Genomic DNA, 20921 nt, shown 5'->3' with positions numbered 1-20921 from the left:
TTTCCGCCAGGATTATACAGGAATGACCCTTCTGTCTCTGTCTGTATAGACGTTCTGTTGGTAAACCATGATCCCCCCACATCCCCCACACCCATAACGGATGCCTCTTTCGCTCTCTGTCTAACCTTCACACTTCACACAAGCACAGTGTTGATAATACACAACAGTCTCACAAGTGTGGGGCTTAGGCCCCGTCCACACAGAGCCGATTCTTTGGTGAAACCGCATAAGTCTTGTGCATTTCGGCCGACCGTCCAGATTGATCCGGCGGATCCGGTGCCCGAAACCGCACTTTTCTGAACCCATGTCCCAGGGTGGTTTCAAATATATCCGGACCTATGCAGTTTAGGGTTAGGATTCGTGTGGACGCCTGAAACGCAAACAATGACGTCATTGCCCCCCCACCAGCTGGGCGACGTCAGAGTTGCGTTGAATTATTTATTTATTTATTTGTATTCTTTTTATATCTTTAAATACAGCCCCTTGATAAATTTAAATACTAACTGTACATTAAAAAGTATTTCTGCTCAATTTAAAAGGTTGAATCTCCTCGTGTTTGTATATGCGCACAGGCTTGATGCACTCCACTTTTTTCTGTGGTGAACCAGCGCTTTGAATATTTACCACAGCGTTTCTACAGCTCGATGCGTTTTCGCAATGAGTCCGTCTTAACGGAGATATTCCTGAAATGCATAAAACGAAAACGGATCGTTTTTACCCGTGTGGACGGGGCCTAAGCTTTTCAAATACACAGTAGGCCTATCACAAACGTAGGTTTTAATTACACATTAATGAGCCTTGGACATGTACACAAACTTGTATTGCGTGGGTTACAACTCTAGAGACTTTCAAAGTATTGTTCCATCTCTGCCATAATAGGTCAATCTGGAGAGGTGCAATGTTTATCCTTAACAAATAATGCAGATAAAAATGTATTGGCATAAATCTTACAATCAACCAATGTAGGATAAGATCTGAATAAAAGTATTAAAATGTGTGTGCGTGTGTGTGTGTCTGTGTGTGTGTGTGTGTGTGTGTGTATGTGTGTGTGTGTGTGTGTGTGTGTGTGTGTGTGTGTGTGTGTGTGTGTGTGTGTGTGTGTGTGTGTGTGTGTGCGTGTGTGTCCGTATGTGTGTGTGAGTGAATATGTCAGTGTGTGTCTCTGTCAGTGCATCTTTGTTTGTATCCGATAAGAGTCTATCCGTGTATGCATGTCTGTGTTTGTGTGTGCCTGCCTACAAGATGTTTCCTTTTTCCGTCGTCAATTTACCTAATTTAAGACAGCGACGGCAGGTCATTCCTGTACACCCTGGATAATTAAAAAACACAGACAGCCACGGCGTGGAGTTAAACCTGTCTGTAATTACTGTAGTAAAAAACACATTATCTGTCTGGAAATTCCCCCCACTCATTTCTCTTTAACAAATTCCTCATCTTGGATATCTTGCACGACATTTTTCAAAGAATAACTAAATTCCGTAAAAGATTTCACGTTAAACAAAGTGTTCTTCTTCTTCTGGACTAGCTAAGCATTGTATCAAATGGAGTGTTTATGAGCCGCACTCCTGGGGGGCATTGTGCAACTCAAACAGAAACTGGATCTGAATCCCCCTCGGCCCTGCTCCGCCCCATGGGCCCAACCTGGGGTTCACAAGGATCCAGACTCATGCGGCGCCTAGACAGGCACATGATTAGCGAAAGAGTTAATGGTCGTTTGGGCCGAGGGGGACAGAAGTGTACTTAATATGTTTGCATGCCATGACCAGGGGAAGAGGTGAAGGAGGAGGAGGTGCTGGTGCTGGTAGTGGTAAAGGAGTAGTAGTAGGAGGAGAAGGAGAAGAGGAGGAGGAGAAGAAGGAGAAGGAGGAGGAGAGAGAGAGAGAGAGAGAGAGAGAGAGAGAGAGAGAGAGAGAGAGAGAGAGAGAGAGAGAGAGAGAGAGAGAGAGAGAGCTGGACCATGTGACACTGGACACAAACACAGTGAGAGACTGGGTCTGTTGTGTTGTTGTGAGACACACAAACAGGAAGAGACAGGGTATGTTGCAATGTTATGAGACACGCACATAGTAAGAGACTGGGTCTGTTGTGATGTCTTGAGACACAGTGGAGGACCAAGATAACCTATCTACCCCGAAGGGCTGAGGAGGGAGAGCAAAGGAGGGCAGGTAAAGTTGTAGTTGGGAAGGTTATTGACAATTAGTATTGTGATTCACAGCCGCTGCTGTCCTGGAAGTAGCAACCAACTCCCGGCCTACTTAAGCCTGCCGGTGGCTACCGAAGGGGAGGGTGTGGGAGCTTTTGGCACGCTAAGCACGGCAGGCAGCCTCTGGCCGAGCATTGATGAAGAAGATCCCTGTGGATAACATGAAGTCTGGTTATGTTTGAAAGTCTTGGTAAAGAGAAGAGGAGCTAAGGAGGCTGGCCGCCGCTAACCCCTTTCTAGACACACACACAAACTGTCGTCATTGACCCTTCCTTCATACATGTTTTATTTTTTACTTTCACTAGTGAATGTCAATGTAATATAACCTCCACCCCATCACCCCATCACCTCCACGACCCCCACTCCCATCCCCGCAAGCCTCCAGTTGTCGAAGAGCTGGAAATAATTTCTGTGTTTGGGGGGAGGTTTACCTGTGACCTTTGACCCCAAGGGGATAAGCCTCCTCCCAATCCCATCACCTGAGATTCTGGTCAGTCTATTTCAGCCAACACACAACACACAAAAAAACAACACACGCACACATTCATACACTCATGCATGCGCACGCACTCACGGAGGCACGCACACACACACACACACACACACACACACACACACACACGCACAGGCCCACACCCACACACAAGATGATTGGCAGTTATGTAGTCATTTTTGCATCATAACTGCCAATTGCGTAACAACTTCACCTTCTGTACATTCCTACGGCGTTTGTATGACGGACTTACAGGGAAATTACATTCCAGGCTTCACTGAGGGTATCAGGTTTATGAGACAGTGATGACTGTGCTGAAATGAACTGCTGGTGTCTTAGTGTCTTAGTTTTGGCCCTGGTGTTGTATGTACAGTCTCTCTGAGAGCAGATGTGTGCTACTTCGTCTGATCAACCTGGCAACATTGACACTAACGGCACATTCATTATGGATTCAATAATATGCTCGTTCCCATAATGGAGAGTAATGAATGATTAACTGACGACCACAATGATTGATGGTTTTGTTATTGAATACCTAAAGAGGCGGCTGTCCAATGGGGGGGGGGGGGGGGGGGGGGGGGGGGGGGGTTGGGGGGGGGGGGGGGTTGGGGGGGGGGGGGGGGGGGGTTGGGGGTTGTTGTTGTTGTACAGAGGAGCTCAGGGCCATAAAGTCAAACAGGTACCGGGAATTTCCCATGTTCCCGAATCAAGCATTATCCAGATGTTCTCACATACAGACACACACAAACACACACACACATACTCACACACAGAAATACCTCACACACTGATAATAACCCATTGGATACTATTATTATCATCAGTTTAAGACATCCACAGAGGTAAAAATGGGGGTGGGAGATCCTGTGAAGTTAACACACACAACGGCACCAAACTCCACGATCACAACCTTTCTATTATCAACGTGGAAAACAGAAGTTAGTGTACCACCCAGCCTCCCACAGTCCCCAGAGCATGGAGATGATAAACATGTTCAGCAGTCACTGAAGATCTGTCGTGATGGAGAGATAAGAGGGGGTCCTGGGAAACACCACCACCAGCACACCACCGGACACATGTCTGCAGACCACACCCAACCCTCTCCCCCTCTAACCACCACAACATGTGCCCAGAGCCCTGGATCACAAGGTCAGCCACAGAGGTCTAGGGGGAAGCGGTAGAAGAAAGCACTTTTGGGGATCAGACTCCTCAGGATTCTCCCTCCACACAAGTTAGCAATCAGTGCTACCAAAAAGGAGCAATTTGAGCTAATAGGGACCACCGAACTGGGGCAGTGCTGGCATGGTGATGTGTGTGCATATGTGTGTGTATGTGTGTCTGTATGTATGCAATATTATGTGTGTGTAAGTGGCTTAGTATAAGGGGGAGGGGGGCTGGTTTTAAAAGATCTGCAAAGGCTTACATATTTACATGCAATGTACACCGAAAGACATACGTGTAGGATGGATGTGTGAAAGGATGCACGCATCCTGTCAATAAACACACTGACACACATACCCACGCACATACACACACCCACCCACACACACCCACACATACACGCACGCAAACACACACTGAAACACTTACACACACCCACACACACACACATACACACACACGCACTGAAACACACACACACACACACGCACGCACGCACGCACGCACGCACGCACGCACGCACGCACGCACGCACGCACACACACACACACACACACACACACACACACACACACACACACACACACACACACACACACACACACACACACACACACACACACACACACACACACACTGGATCTCTGGAACTCACAAGCACGTGCTGGAAACCTCACCTTAAGATGAGAGGATGAGCAGCCACAAATTGCAGGGAAGGGTTGGGGGCGGGTGTTGGTGGTGGGGTAGACTGTGGCACCGTACCCAGGATAGGACCGGGGTAATTGCTGTTTTCTTCCTCCTCCTCCTTCTGCAATATGGTTTTGGTTATGCTGGTAGAGAAAGACAGGATGTATAGGGGACGGGACTCTGAAGCACTGATGATGAAGATGAGAAGAACTGTGTCGAACATCAATCCCTGCTGGTCTTTGAATATAGAAGATTTGTAATTCCATTGATAAAGTCCATTAAAAAATGTTGTACATTGTAGATTATGATAACTCCATTCTAATCACAGTATAGTTAACTTATAGGAGGGATAAACCACTCCAGGGTTTACTTTAGCCTCACCAACCCTGTCAAACATTATTTTCCAATAAAGGGAAATCCCGTAGACGTTTATTGCTTGCCTGTATTTAACTTTTTAATTATTATTTTACTCTTATTTTTCACACTTTCAATTATATATATTTTTAAGTTGCTTTTTTAACAAATACTCCAATGCTATGAGGAAAAGGACAAGGGACGCCCCAGGAAAAACTGAAGAAGAAGTGTAGAGGTAGAAGTGTCAGAGAGTATGCTCAACTGGTGAAAGCTTGAGCGAAAAGCCATAAACAGAGTGTAATGGAGGATATTCGTCAGCGGCCAATGCACCTAAGAGGAGCAAAGGGCTTATTCAATCAGTGCTACGAGTGACACCAATAGAATAAACTATAAAAATAAAATAATATATAAATAGAATAAAAACAGAAAATAAATAAAATGAACAGAATATATATATGACACCTTTCAACTCATAATTCACTGAACAATCCATCTCTGTCCTTTTCTGACTCCAGACCAGCGTGTTGGAGCCCGGCGTTGAGCAGAGGGATGAAAGCCAGGCCGAACATGAACAACAATCGTCAGTCATTTATGTTCTCCTCTGTTCAGCCGGGTTCCTCCCTCCCATCTGGTGGAGACACATGTTGGGCCTGATCCTGAATAACAGCCATGCAGCCCACAGGTATCTGGTCCTCTCTGGCCCTTTGAAGACTAGACTACACTGCTCTTTCTCTCTTTCTCTTTTCTTTCTTTCCCTGCTCTTTATTTTTTCCTCCCCTCCACTTTTTCAATCTATCTTTCGCTATCTCTCTCACTCTCTCTCTCTGACTCTGGTACCATTTCTCGCCACCGATCAATTCAATTAAATAATGCTTTATTGGACTGACATTAAAATGAAAAAAAACAACGTATGTATCTCTCTCTTCCTCTCCCTTTATTGTTTCCTCTCCTGCTCTCTCTCTGTTCAAAATTCTCTCTATTCCTCTCGCTACCCATCTTTGCTAAACCGAGGATTGCAGAGACATATACAGTATACAGATGCTCAGCCCTCCTCTCCCTCCCACCTCTGCTTTCTCTACCCTGTTGTCTTCAGAAGGCTAGCAATGATCCAGAGAGAGGAGCAGACGACCCTGAGCGTGTGATCAGCATTGTGCAGAAGAAGCAACAAAGGAGGTCTTCTCAGTAATACCTAAGAAAACAAGGAAAAAGGGTGTGTTTTGTATTATCTCACTCAGAGCCCTCATGTATGGGCTTACAGAACAATACACTCTTGATGCTTTGATTTTCCAGTCAGCGTTCACCAAAACAAGTCCTCACACAGCCCAAACTCTTATTCAGAAAAATAAAAGTTAATCTTGATTCACTTCAAGCAGGCGAGGATCGTCTTGTTTTGCCGCCACTGTTTCCCTTCTATATTCTAGTGTTATGACGTGTCTGGTAAGCAGCCACACATACATTTATTTGTGGAGTCAGTAAATGCCGGTCTGTTGTTGTGGTTCATCTGTGTGGCCAGTGGCCACGCTATGGTTTTCATAATTCCTTTACCGGTATTTATAAAATCTTTTCAAACGGCTGTCTGGAGAACCATAGACCTACCTGTACCCAGACATGTCGTGCTGTTTGCTGTTCCGGAAGCTTCTTTCAACCAGACTAGGGGGAAATTATCATTTCATTACACTGTGTTTTCAAATGTATTGTTTGCCCCTTTTTGTTCATTATACAGCAAAATAGAGAAAGAGAGAGGGAGAAAGAGAGAGAGAGGGGGGGGGAGAGAGATGTATTTCCGACAGGCTGGTGGTGGAAACACTTAGGCGTGTCCTCTAAAACACATGGAGACCAGTCCTGGTCCATACCGCAAGACCCTGTAGCAATGACATGTGTTTACGGGGGCTGATTACACACAACAGATACTCTGCTACACTGCGAGAGGATTATCCTCTAATACTGTTTCCACGTCTTGATCTCAGTCAATGCATCGAATGACTAGACCAGACCACATTAGATGTATTTGGGAATTGGTTTGAGAGATGGTCGCTTGACATTCTTTGAGACCTCTAAAGTGGGCAAAGATGTGTAGGTTGGGTCACCAGAATGTATCCAGCAAAGAGACAAGAATTCAATTTATTAAGGATTAGAAATGATTAGAAGGATTGGAATCGTTTAGATTCCATTGGTTAAAATGTTGGTAATCTGATTGGATTCACTGCAAGGTCAGTGTCAAGCTTGTCAAATCTCAAATAGTTTAAACTATTAACGCAGTCCAGGTGAGGAATCACCTTGCTCAGCTCCCTACGATTATATTGGCTAGGCCAACCCTGAAAGCTCATGTGCTTAACAATTAAGGCCCTAACTGACATAATGGACCTCTACAAAGACATCATATTATGAACTCGCTTGGCTTGACGGCTTAGCCTCTTAGCAATAGGGATTTAACCCCTGAGATTTCTAATAACAATCAGTCCCACTGTCCCAGGATAATGTAGTTGTGTTTTTGGAGGACAACACAATCGCAGACAGTCTGAATTGAAACATTGTCGTCGTCGTCGTCATCGTCGTCCCGCCCCCCCCCCCGCCCCCAGCATGTGGGCTCCAAAAGCAGACCCAGGTGTGTCGGGGCCCCCGGAGAGCTAAGTAGGACCCAGGACTTCCAAATGGTTTCCATCAGATATACAATTAAACCAAGATGTGAGCCAAATGAGTCCGACTGTGGAGCTCAGAGCCCGGCGTTCAGGCAATGCCATCGGGAGAGTTGGGGAGGAGAGTACGGGGAACATGTGGTAGCGGTGGTGGTGGTTTAATGTGATTAAGGGCCCCTCCTGCTCCCCAGCAGGCTGAGACACTTGGAACCCAGGGGGGTGGGGGTCCAGCGGAAGAAAATAATGCTACCCTCCAAAAGAAAACCTGACTCATGATTCTATCAGAGGATTACCACTTCCTCCTTCCTGCTGAGTGTGTTTCCTGTTGGACACATGTTAACTATACAAAAAATAGGGTTGTTTTTCACATTGTTTATGTCCACGGGGCCTTGTTGGTTTGTACCTTCTTTTAAAGTAATTTGTCTGGAATTACCCATACCTTATTGTTTTGCCTCAGTGTCGTGCAAAGACAGACATGGAGACCGACATGCTTCAAGGATGCCTTGCTGTCTGGCCTTTCGGCTGGGAGTCCCAGCCGTACCCTAACACCCGAAACTCACTCCACTACCCTGTCCCTTATTCCTCCTACTCTCACTGTGTCTCTTTTCTGTTTCTATGTTAACTCAATTTGCACACCACAACTATATTCTCATGGCTAATGTTGTGTATTGTGGGATTGCCTCAGTATGTGAGTTATGTTTATTGCCTAGCCATCATGCTGAGAGACATCTACTTTCTGGTATCCCCCCCCCCCCCATTGAACCAGGGAGGACAGAGGGAACATTGCAATGGTAACATAAGCCTTTGAAAATGATGCTGGATTGTACAGTGTGCATGTTAACACCTGTAGAACTGCAATGCATCACGTGTCATAATAGGGCTTTATAATGAAACCACCCCCAGCTTGATGTGATAGTGTAGCCTTTTATCTATTATTACCACAGGGTACAGTGTCTGACCTCCAAGACTCCTTAACTATATGCAGTGGGTTCAGCCACTATATTTGTTAAATAAATACTGATAAATATAAGTTTGATATATCAGGTTAATCATAACTATCAGTATTGTTAACCAGGAATATTTTATGATCAATAGCCGCTGGTTGCTCACAGGCATGGCCATCATCACACAAAACTATCAAAATATAACTTTGCTCATCTTTACATCAGAAAGAGCCGTTAAACTAGGAAGGAGAAGAAGAGAAAACAGAGAAAAAAACGGAACAATATTTTTGCAATCCCCCCCTTAATCCTCGTCCAGGCGCTGAAGCTTTCAACTCCTCCTCTGATCCCCTGGCCTTTGAAATGAGGGACTCCACACCTGTCTCTAAACTCCCCACCTCTATGCTTCAACAGTCCCCCATCACCCCACACCCAGATCACTGATTTGTTTGGAATTCCACCACCGCTGGCACTAAAGGGGGTGTTTAGACCCATCCGAACACTGCAGGGTCACGGCACCAGCACCACAGGCTAAATGCTTGGCTGTGATTAGCTACCGTAGTTATAAATAATAATAATAACAATAATAATGATAATCTTTCACTTAGAGGATTACATATGACTACCCCTGGACTGCAAATGTAGGGAGGGCATACATACATATTATAGCATACAGTCACATCACACTTGTCCTTATAAATGAATGAATGGTCATAGACATTTATTTATACGTCTTGGTGGTTTCATTTGTACGTTTCTTCCTTGAGGCCTGGCAAAGTGAGATCAAGTAATTGTTCGTATTAATTGATTGTTTTAGGTTTTTAATCTAACTTTGTAAATAGGCAACAGAAGTCTGTAAATCTGAGGTGCTGAATTCAAGAGGTGGACAGTTGGAGTATAACACCCCATTGCGCTTCTAATTCTCAAGAATAATCCAAAATATTATACAGGTAACACAGTGGAATTATTAAGGCAATTTGGCATCTTTGTATATAATCAATGTTTAGGTGAAAAGAAAAATGAACAACAAAAATAGGCTAAACAAAGGCTATTGATGATTCAGGTATGGTTTTATGGAAAACAGCACCATCTATCATTGGGATCACGTTACTGCAGATTAAAGGATTTATTTATTATTTAATTTACTTGCACAATTTAGTGCACATTAATCTACATTTCTCTAAATGTGCCAGTGTTAGCCAACAGGCTATTTTTTTCAACTGTAATCCCTTGGCAAGATATAAAGCTAGGCACAGGATGGCTGAAAAGTAAGACATATTAAAGAATACAAACAGCAACAGATAACAACAGTATAACATGATGCTAATAGATTCCAATACGATCATTCATACAAACCACCATGGGTTAGACATGAGAGCTACAAAAATATATAGCAACAGACAAACATGCACTCAGCTTAAATACCATCAAAGGTGTTCACACTTTTGATTTCCTGAAAGCCAGTCCTTAAGGCAGTAGGTGAATGTATTGTGGGAGGTGCAACTTCTAATCTCCACCGGCAATTGGTTCCATAATTGAGAGGCTCTCACAGAGAAACATAATTGACCAAAGGAGCTGGACCTAAGAGGGACGACGCAGTCCCCTCTTAGAGCAGCCCTTGTGGTTCTGCTGTTTGAATTATTCTGTTGTATAACAACAACTTTTCATACACAAGGCAGACTCAAAGTGCTTCACACATAAACATTGTCGTACAATAAAATAAAATAATAGATAAGTAAAAGAAAACTTATGCAAAGAAATTAGTAAAATAGAAAGTGCAATGTATTTAAGATCAGATCAACAGTCTCTCTGGTATCCGCGTCGGGACTCCAACCCAACCTAAAGGAATTTGGTACCCACGTTGGGACTCCAACCCGACCTAAAGGACTATCTCTGGGACTCCAACCCGGATTCTAGTAACTCCAACCACGAACCAAAGGCCTTATTCTGGGACTCCAACCCAGACAGACGTCAGGACTGTAACCCAGACAGAACTCAGGTCTTTCTCTTGGACTCCAACCCGACCTAAGGAACATGGTCCTTTCTCTGGGACTCCAACCCAGATTCTAGGACTCTAACCCAGACAGAAATTGGGTCACAAAACCTTATCCTTTCTCTCTGGTATCAGATCATGTATCTTTCTGGTAAAAAGAGAAAATAAATTGAAAGTTAAAAAGGCATTTTAGCAAGTAAAATAAAAAGTGCAATGTATTTAAGATCAGATCAACAGTCTCTCTGGAACCCACGTCGGGACTCCAACCCGACCTAAGGAACATGGTCCTTTCTCTGGTACTCCAACCCAGATTCTTGGACTCTAACCCAGACAGAAATTGGGTCTCAAACCCCTATCCTTTCTCTCTGGTATCAGATCATGTATCTTTCTGGTAAAAATAGAAAATAAAGAGAAAGTTAAAAAGGCATTTTAGTAAAATAAAGGCAAAGTAAATAAAGTGTATTTAAGATTTAGCAGAAAGCTAAAGCAAACATAAAAGTCTTCAATCTTGTTTTAAAGGTGCTCAGAGTTGGGGCAAGTCTTAAATCCTCAGGGAGTTTATTCCAGCTATTTGTTGCATAGTAACTAAATCCTGCTTTCCCATGTTTCGTGTTTACTCTGGGGATAATTAACAGATTGGTCTCTCAGAAGATCTTAGTGTTCTAGAAGGCTTATGTAGTGGAAGCATATCAGTTAAATATTTTGGGCCTAAACCATGTAGGGATATATAGGTCAGCAACATGATTTTAAAATCAATTCTCTGACCTACAGGAAGCCAACGTAACGATTTAAGAATTGGTGTAATATGTTCAAATTTTTTGGTCTTTGTTAAAACTCTAGCAGCAGCATTCTGAACAAGCTGAAGCTTCCTTAGAGTTTGTTTTGGGAGACCTGTAAGGAGACCATTGCAGTAAACAAGCTTACTAGTGATAAAGGCATGTACAAGTTTTCGTAAGTCTTCGGTGGACATGAGCCCTCTAAGTCTTGCTACATTTTTAAGGTGATAATATGCCGATTTTGTAACTGATTTGATGTGACTGTCGAAATGTAAATCAGAATCCATGATAACCCCTAGATTTCTGGCTTTGATTGAGGTTTTCAGTGACAGAGAGTGAAGGTATTGGGTTACTTTAAGCCTTTCCGTTTTAGCACCAAATACAATTATCTCTGTTTTGTCCTCATTTAGCTGAAGGAAATTTCGGCAAATCCAGTCTTTCACTTACTCAATGCACTGGCACAGCAGATCTATGGGCCAATAGTAATTTGGTGATAGCGATACATAGATTTGCGTGTCATCAGCATAGCAATGATGGTCAATATTGTTATTTTGCATGATTTGCCCTAGTGGGAGCATGTAGATGTTGAATAAAGAGGGTCCTAAGATCGAACCTTGTGGGACTCCACACATCACGTTGGTTGATTCTGATACAAAGTCGCCAATGGAAACAAAGTAGTTCCTATTTTGTAGGTAGGATCTGAAACAAATTAAAACTGTGCCTGAAAGCCCCACCCAGTTTTCTAACCCGTCCAAAAGTATTGTATGGTCTACTACAGTGTCGAATGCAGCACTGAGGTCTAGTAGCATTAGTATTGAGGTTTTGCCAGAGTCTGTGTTAAGACGGATGTCGTTTACAACTTTAATTTTAGACATACATCAGTGCTGTGCAGGGGTCGAAATCCTGATTGGAAGGTGTCATAACAACCAGTTGATGCCAGGAAGTGATTAAGTTGCTGGAGGACAACTTTCTCAAAGATTTTACTGATGAAGGGTAGATTTGATATTGGTCTGTACTAGTAGTTGCTAATAATAGCGGTATCTAGGCTCCGCTTTTTAGAAGGGGTTTAATAACTGCAGTTTTCAAGGCTTTTGGGAAGTTGCCTGACTGGAGAGAGTTGTAACTATCTGCAATATGTCTATTGCTAGGCTGTCAAAAAAAATCCTAAAAGGGGTTGGTAGGTAAAGAATCAAGGAAACAGGTTTCTACAAGAGTTTTAGAGTCTATAACATTAAAGCATGCCATCCCTGCCACGTTACTTTTGCCTGAACAGGGTGGTAGTCCAACATTTTAGTTTGAAGTGTAGATATTGATGGCGCGTCTGATGCCTTTAATTTTATCAGTATAAAAAGCTGCAAACTCATTGCATTTCTGCGTGGAATGGAGATCAGGTGGAATTTGTGTTGGGGGGTTGGTCAGTCTGTCATTGTAGACCGTGATTATCTCCCGCCGGAGCCCCGCTGCCCGCTGCCGAGGCACCACCGTCTCGGCAGCGGGACTCAGGCGAGAAACAATCGCAGTCTACAATCGCGGGCAACAATCCCTTTCTCCTCCATGTCGCGGTTCATGTACTTCAAGGAGTCAAAGCACATTCCTTCTCAACCATGGCTGAGATAACCCCCACTACGAGCCTCGTTGTGGAAATACCACCAATAGCAGAACGGTTATCCAAATAACAAAGAAGTGTACAACACTTACGTTACAGTGCGTGTACACACACACACACACACACACACACACACACACACACACACACACACACACACACACACACACACACACACACACACACACACACACACACACACACACACACACACACACACACACACGTGTGGCGGTAGCACGGTCGTAGCTCATTGTCTCATTGGCGGGCAAAATTCTCTGGGCGGGCATAGCAGAGAAAGGGGAGGTAACATATCCCTGCATGACGACATACGGGGAAAACTCCAAATCGGCACGTCTGGGCTTTGTTTTTTCAAAGGCAGAGCAGAATACCTAGTGCTCGTTTTACACCTAACGCCATTTCTAGCTACTGGGGGGCCATAGGCAGGCTAGGGGAACTCATATTAATGTTAGAAAAACTCAAGTCTGATGTATAAGCCCTATTGTAAAGTAAAATATAAGATGTTGGTGTTGCAAAACAATAGCATAAACTGTAACCAAAGCTGTTGTTTGTGAGCAACTTTTGGCGCCTCTATTATATTATTTACAGTAGCCGGTAATCTACTTCCTGGAACTTCCTGGAAACATGGACCTACCGGTTAGGCACAGGGTATGCCTGAGGCGGTGTATTTGTGTAGTTGCCATTTCCGCCAACGCTACAGAGGTGTTGGGTTGCTTCGTCAATATTTGTTGTGTTTCTGTGTCTTCAATGTGTACAATAAAGGCAACTCTCGTAGTCGAGCGGTGTAAGAGGCGCGAGAATTCTCAACTGCATAACCTGAGCTCCCGTCTCGTCCTTCCCGTGCTGCTTGCCACAATAGATAACTGGGGGGCCGGAGGATTCCGAACACCGATGTAGCTCATTGCTCCACATGTTTAAAAGAAATGTGTAATCAATTATCAATACGGTTATTTCTTAAAGGAGACATATTACACCACCAGGTGTGAGTGTGATTAGCCTTAGAAGCCGTTTCGAGTACGGTATATCCCCATATGACATCCCTAGTAAGCATGTCCCCCTAGATCTGTGCTGGATAGATTAGTCTACCAGCCTACCCAGTGGACTGAAGTAAAAGTTGCTCACCTTTCCAGCACAGATCTAGGTGAACACGCCAACTAGTGATGCCATTTTCGAAACGGCTTGTAAGGCTAATCACACCTGATGGTATAATATGTCTCCTTTAAACAGAATATACCCGATTATAGTCCTTAAAAAAGCCCAAGGATACGCCAAAAATCGTAGGCATGTCACATTTTTAGCGCCCTACATTCTCCGCTGCGGACCAACGTAGTTTCACTACATTTTGGTGTAAGACTGGCTTTAAGGGACCTGGTTGGTTTCAGTTTTTGAGGAGGTCTGCTGCAAAAATCTGAACTATCGGATGAAAAGCATAGGTATACATGTTGTTCTGTGTGGTACTGCAAAACGGACAAACGCTCCCATTAAATTGCATGGATTAATATTTCGCTTTGCGTAACACGAAAAAGTCAGAAACGCTACCATTCAAAATGCACAGGTTTATATTTCGTTCTGTGTAGCACAAAAAGACAATCCTGCTCTGGGGCAAGAATCAATACATAAATATTCGTGAGCATGAGCACGAATCGCAAGATACCGTCAGTATTGATCCATGGTGTAAAATACATTTACTGTACCCCGGAAATCTCCATTAAAGACGTTAATACAGTATCAAAATATGAATTTGGCAAGATTCAATACTGTTCAGCCAATGTATGCTCCATTTGTCTAGTCTTCGAATCATGCTTCGAAGACTAGACAAATGGAGCATACATTGGCATATGTTTGGTAGTGTATTTGAACTGTAGACCAACTGCCTCTATCAAACGACATCAGCACTCCAGAATCACTTTATTTTTCACCACTACTCACTCCATGTACACTGTAAGAATATGGGGAGCATATTTTGATACTGTATTATAACGTCTTTATTGGCGATTTCAGGGGTACAGTATGTATTTTACACCACTGATCACTATTGTCGGCATGCGCATACGCAGAACCACTAAGTAGCACGAATGATATGTAGCATTGATTGGCAGAACACCGGGTTGAACCGACATATTCAAATTCCGAGACACAAAAATATTTAGTTAAAAATAATTATTGCTTTATTTGAATATTTACTTCTTGCATAATACCATGTATGGCCTCTGTTAATAACAATAACAATTCAATTTTGACAATATGAAAGTGATGGCAATATCGGATATTCAGAAAATATTCTAATAATTATGGAATGGTCGGTTTCGCATACACTGTACAACAAACGTTAATTTCATCATCAAAAAATGATAAAACTTGGTTATACCAATGCTCAAGCGATCCTTTAATAGATTTAAAATCGTACCCAATTGGGGAAATTGGAAACACACAAAAATAATCTCCAACTGTATTATTCAATCTTGTTGCAATCTGTGCGTCAGCATTCAAATATGAGGTGCATGTTTCCATTGTGAATGAAGCCCTGGGAAGTCCCTAGCTCTGTGGTGAGGTCAGTTGCCATCGGTGTTCTGGAGGTCTCAGAATGAGGCTTTGTCTCAGAACACGTCATCCTCTGGCCACACCTCCAGCCAATCAGAAGGGCACAATACGTTGCCCGAATCACTCTATGCAGTTTCTACATCCTCAGCTCACTCTACTGGCCATCAACCTTATCTGTGGGATGAAGAGAAAGGGTGGGTGATGAAGCGTGGAATTAGAAAAGTCAAGTAGGATAGCTTCTATATCGAAGTTGTTATGTCGAAGCAGCATTGCCACTGTTGATATGTATATACACAAGCTTGAAAAAAGGTACGATGTGCAAGAGTTGCAATTTAAAGCTAGCTCCAATAAAAACTCGCCCTACTCTGTCCAAACCCCGCCCACACTCACAAAGCGAGGCTAGCTTCAGGATAAGCACACACTTCAATGCCAGAAAACTGCACTGCCCTCACTGCTATTAGACATGCGTTTATGTATAAAAAGACTTGTTTTTTACCTTTAGGGATGAATTTCAGTGAGCTGCTGAATATTCAGAAGCGAGACTTTCCCTTGGAAGGCCCATCGTTCACAAACTCATGGCCCAATCCGTTTCCGCACTTCCCACAGAGAACCTGAAACACATCAAGACCCAATTAGCAAGGATTGGGCAATTGCAGCTCCTCTCAGAGAGAAATTCAACATCACATTGAAGCCTGGTGTCATTCCAAACAGAATAGATTGATCTTTACCCAGATCCCTGAGGGTCACTAAGGCCAGAGTGTTCAACTGAGCAGCCTAGCCCCAAGTCGCCTTCAGCAAGACCAGCTCATTATTTATATTAAAACTGTCTGGAATCAGCTGACCCAAGGCCGATTCATGCCTCCGGATCCGGACGAAATTCGTCCGTCCGTACCAAACATTGTCTCCGGGACTACCCGTCATACCTCCGTCCGGTTTCAGCGTTGTTATCGGTGTTACGCAATACATCCTCTAGAGTGCAGTGACTGTCGTGTCAGAAATTACCGGCATTGACAATCACAAACATGGCATCTGCCATCTGTAGAGGAGATGATTTCGCTTTGTGTCATCCGAAATCGCCAACAAAAAAAAAGGCGCAAAAAGTGTAGGCCTACTAGGGCTGGGTATCACTAGGTACCCCACGATACGATACTATCACGATATTTTACCCACGATAACGATAATATCACGATACAGCGATTCTGCGATTATCGATATATTGCAAGAAATTTCACCCACGATACATCACGATATCTGAGTCACTGAAGAAATTCAGAATTTATTACAAAAACATTTTATGCAAAGTAACAGAAAATTAGAAAACAAAATAAATGCAGAAAACATTTCATTGCTTAGTTTCATTCGCTCTGTTTACAGTGGATGTATCGCAATGGCGAGGCGCACACAGCCTTTAGCCGTGTTCTGTAAATATTCTAGAACACACGGGAGTCCTGGAGCTCTATATCAAAATATTATCATATAGCCTACATAGATATCTATATAATATATATTATATCCGCCAAAAGATGTGTGATCCGATATTATGAATCTCAAACGACCGCGTTGGGTTCTCCGACGTTCCTGGTTCTTCAACGTCCTCATCAATGTGAAGTAGACCGAACCACGACAAGGAGGAGAAAGGGATTGTTCCCGGGCAGCGCTTAGGCACCTCCGCCTCCGGCCCCTCAGCGGGTCTCAAGCTGGAGACATTCGCCGCCAACAATCCCTTTCTCCTCCATGTCGTAGTTCATGTTCTTGAGGGAGTCAAAGCCAAAGTTCCTTCCCCCCAATTCATTCTCAACCTTGGCTGAGATAACCCCCAATACGAGTCTCGTTGTAGAAATACCAGAGACGAGAGTCCGACAGAACGGTTATCCAAATAACAAGGAAGTGTACAACACTTGCGATACAGTCCTGGAGCTCTATATCTAAATAATATCATATAATACATAGAAATCTATATCATTTAATACATATTATCACGGCCAAAAGCGGTGTGCGCCTCCAGACGATATAATGAATCACAAACGACTTTGTCGGGTTCTGCGACGTCTCTGGTTCTTCCACTTTCACATCAACCTGAAGTCGACTGAACCGCGCGCTGCCGGCTGCCGGCTGCCCGCTGCCGGGCGATGGTGCCTCGCGGCAACCGGCGGCATGACGCAGTTCATGTACTTCAGCCAGTCAAAGCCAAAGTTCCTTTCTCCCAATTCCTTCTCAACCATGGCTGAGATAACATAACCCCCACAACAGTCTCGTTGTGGAAATACAAGACACGTCAAAGAACCGACAAGAAACACTTGCGTTACAGTGTGTGTATTCACACAAACACACACACATGTGGCGCTCGCACGGTCGAGTCTCATTGGCGGGCCAACGTCTCTGGGCGGGCCAGGCAGAGTAAGGGGAGGAGCTGAGATTCCTGATGACGTCAAGAATACAGACATTCCAAATCAGCGCACTTGAGCCTCCGTTTTTTCAAAGGCGAGCAGAACAGCTAGTGCTCGTTTTACACCAAACGCAAGTTTTAGCAATTGGGGGACCATAGGCAGGCTAGGGGAACTCATATTTATGTTAGAAAACCTCATATTTTCATGTCATGGGACCTTTGAATATCGATATTTGGCGTCAGCATATCGATAACGTCCCGCAAGACGAAATATCGCGATATGTCGCAGTATCGATATTTTGGCACACCCCTAAGGCCTACGCGGCGGTGGCATGCGACACCCCTCACCAACCCGCAGATTATCTCCTCAAAATGTGGCGCCATTTATAAATGACCAGTTACAACTCATTGCCAAAGCAGGTGAACAATAAAATAAAAAGGTCAGGTATATAGTATAATATAAGTATAAAACGTTAAATACAATATACATATACATCTCAGATATTATACTACTCTCTATTTTCACAAATGGTTGGACTTCTGACTATACTGCGCCTCGATTTCCATTGCTCCGTTTCTCCTGGAGCACTCCGGATTCGTAGGCTCAGAGACGACGGACCCACTGACGGACGAAACGACCTCCGGGACCAGGTGAAAGAGTTCCTATCCGTATTAGGGCAGGGCTATTAAACCTCCTTAACAAGTGGGCCAAAAAGGAAAACCACTGGTGGTTCATGGGCCACACATACAAAACTTATAATGTAAATTAATCGCTACAAGTAAATCGTACTTAAAGTAGTGTTAACTTAATATATATAGTACTGATAAATGGAATAAACTTGTAAGACGCATTCCTTTCTTTTTCACTTCTAATTGCATCATTACAACCATTTTTGACCTTACATATTTTGGACACGCAACCTCTTGCGGGCCAGAAAATAAATAAGAAGGGCAGTATTCGGCCCGCGGGCCGCTAGTTGAATAGGCCTGCCGTAGGGTGTAAATGGGCCTAAGGAAGGCAGCTAACCTTGAACGCGCCGGGTCTCTCTACGTGCTTGGACACACTGTCCTCCTGGACCGTCTCTGTGAAGGCAGGCCATGGAGACGAGTGCTCGAACTTGGACCTGCTGGAGAACAGCTTGTGGTCACACTTTGAACATGCGTAAATGCCTGTGGAAGAACATTGGAGATGGAGTTATTACACATTGAAATGACTTACAATACATCACACACAGTTTAGTGTTTTTGCCAAATTGTATAGGTTCATTTTATCTGTAGACACACTCACAAACAACAGCTTTGGTTACAGTTTGTGCTATTGTTTTGCAACACCAACATCTTATATTTTACTTTACAATAGGGCTTATACATCAGAACACCACCAGGGATTTTTTTTTCTTTAGATACAGAGTTCAAAATACTAAATTAATTAATTAATTGAAATACTAAATTAACGTTAATATAGGCCTACCCGTCACCTGGGCAGAAGTCGCATATGAAAAACGTTGTGGCGGTTTAAAACAACAATAAGCTCCCTGTAATGCCAAACCATATTCTGACAGATTACTTAACAATGACCCAAAACAATTACATATTAACTAACATTCCACTCCTATGCTTCCACAATGGCACGGTCAATGCGAGGCCCTATTTTTTCCGGACACAATCACTATAAGGACACCTCGTCCTCAAATGAAAGCCGATGGCTTCCGAGATTGGGCCGAACAAAACTGGTTCATCATCTAACAACCTCCTGAGCCGAGTACAGCATGCGTTATCAGATCAAAATATGAAAGCATGACACAGCATTTTTAATTCGGTCCTAACCTGTCGTCATATATTAAGCAGATTTTACTCAAATCCTATGTTTTAATTAAACCCATGGGACTTTCTGTTGTCAGTTGTTTATACATATTACACAAATGCAAAAAGTGCGGAAAATGTATAAACATCCATTTACCTCAAAGTTCATTATGTAACTGGTCCATACCAAATGTAGGCTATAGACTAGACATCCACGGCATAGAAGTACGCTAACCACTACTTGATACTGAGATGTAATTGTAGAAGAAGTATATTAGTTGTTACGTAATGCAGTTCTTTTCAGCCATTATTGATCGTAGGAAGCTGCCAAGTTATAATGTTAGAACAAAATAAAGCAGAAAGAACGTTAATAAGATGGGTGCATTTCCGACCAACCTGGTTCAAAATTGTCTTTGAAGACCTCTCCTCCAAAAAAGGAGCAAAAAGACATATTGCTTCGCGTACAGTGCGACTGAAACTAACTCATGGGATGTTTTTTTTCTGATTACAAAACAATTTCTTCTTCTTTTGTATTGTTTTTTTGGAGGTCGGCAAATAACTAATAGATGCATTACCGCCATCTACTGGTATGGAGTGTGGAATGAATAACAACCTCTCTACTATAAATAAATACAAATTAAATAATAATAATAATAATAATAATATTTAATTAATACACAGGATCAGATGTTATAATCCCTTGTGCCAAAATCCAAGGAAAACACCTATTCAGAAGCCCCTGTCCAAACCAACCTTATAAGCACACTGGCTACTGAGATACCAGGCAAAGGTGAAAAACACGAGACAACTAGCCCAACTAACAGCAGTAGATACAGCAGTAAGCAGAATATCATTGGGGTTATCAAGTGGGCACCCTCTTATAATAATAATAATAATAATAATAATAATAATAATAATAATAATAATAATAATAATAATAATAATAATAATAATATAATAATAATTTATGACCTATATTTTTTCAAACAAATTAGTTACCCTAAGAAAATGAAAGATAATTTGATGACACTTATTGGAATTATTTTGTAAAATATCTATTAAAACAAAATGCACCATCTCTTTTTTGACATTTTCCCTAATCTGCCTTCTGTCTTGCTCATACCTCTCACAATCCACATGTTCTACAGTTTCTTCTTGCCCACATTCACATCTGCCTGTTTCATGTTTTCCTATTAAAAACAGTGTACTGTTCAGCCCTGTGTGCCCACATCCAAATAAGCCCTGTGATTTGAATAAGGTTTAATGTTTGTTGCACCTCATATCTGGTCTGCTGTCTGAATGGTTGACCTGTCGGCTCTT

At 43.0% G+C, this 20921-nt stretch overlaps 1 protein-coding gene across 1 annotated transcript; it reads right to left on the bottom strand.

Moving 5' to 3' along the window:
- Positions 1-14838: 14838 nt before the first annotated feature.
- Positions 14839-20167, bottom strand: msrb1a (methionine sulfoxide reductase B1a). The gene is made up of 4 exons (XM_030345504.1): positions 19998-20167; positions 18826-18968; positions 15909-16023; positions 14839-15586 (listed from the first exon to the last, which is right to left on the bottom strand). The coding sequence occupies exons 1-4, from the start codon at positions 20050-20052 to the stop codon at positions 15567-15569; spliced, it is 333 nt and encodes a 110-aa protein (XP_030201364.1). The 5' UTR covers positions 20053-20167; the 3' UTR covers positions 14839-15566.
- Positions 20168-20921: the final 754 nt, after the last annotated feature.

The sequence above is a fragment of the Gadus morhua genome, chromosome 2 (genome assembly GCF_902167405.1).
Source record: "Gadus morhua chromosome 2, gadMor3.0, whole genome shotgun sequence".
NCBI classification, from domain to species: domain Eukaryota; kingdom Metazoa; phylum Chordata; class Actinopteri; order Gadiformes; family Gadidae; genus Gadus; species Gadus morhua.
Note: the sequence above shows the minus strand (reverse complement) of the source record. Positions and strands in the feature narration are given on the sequence as shown.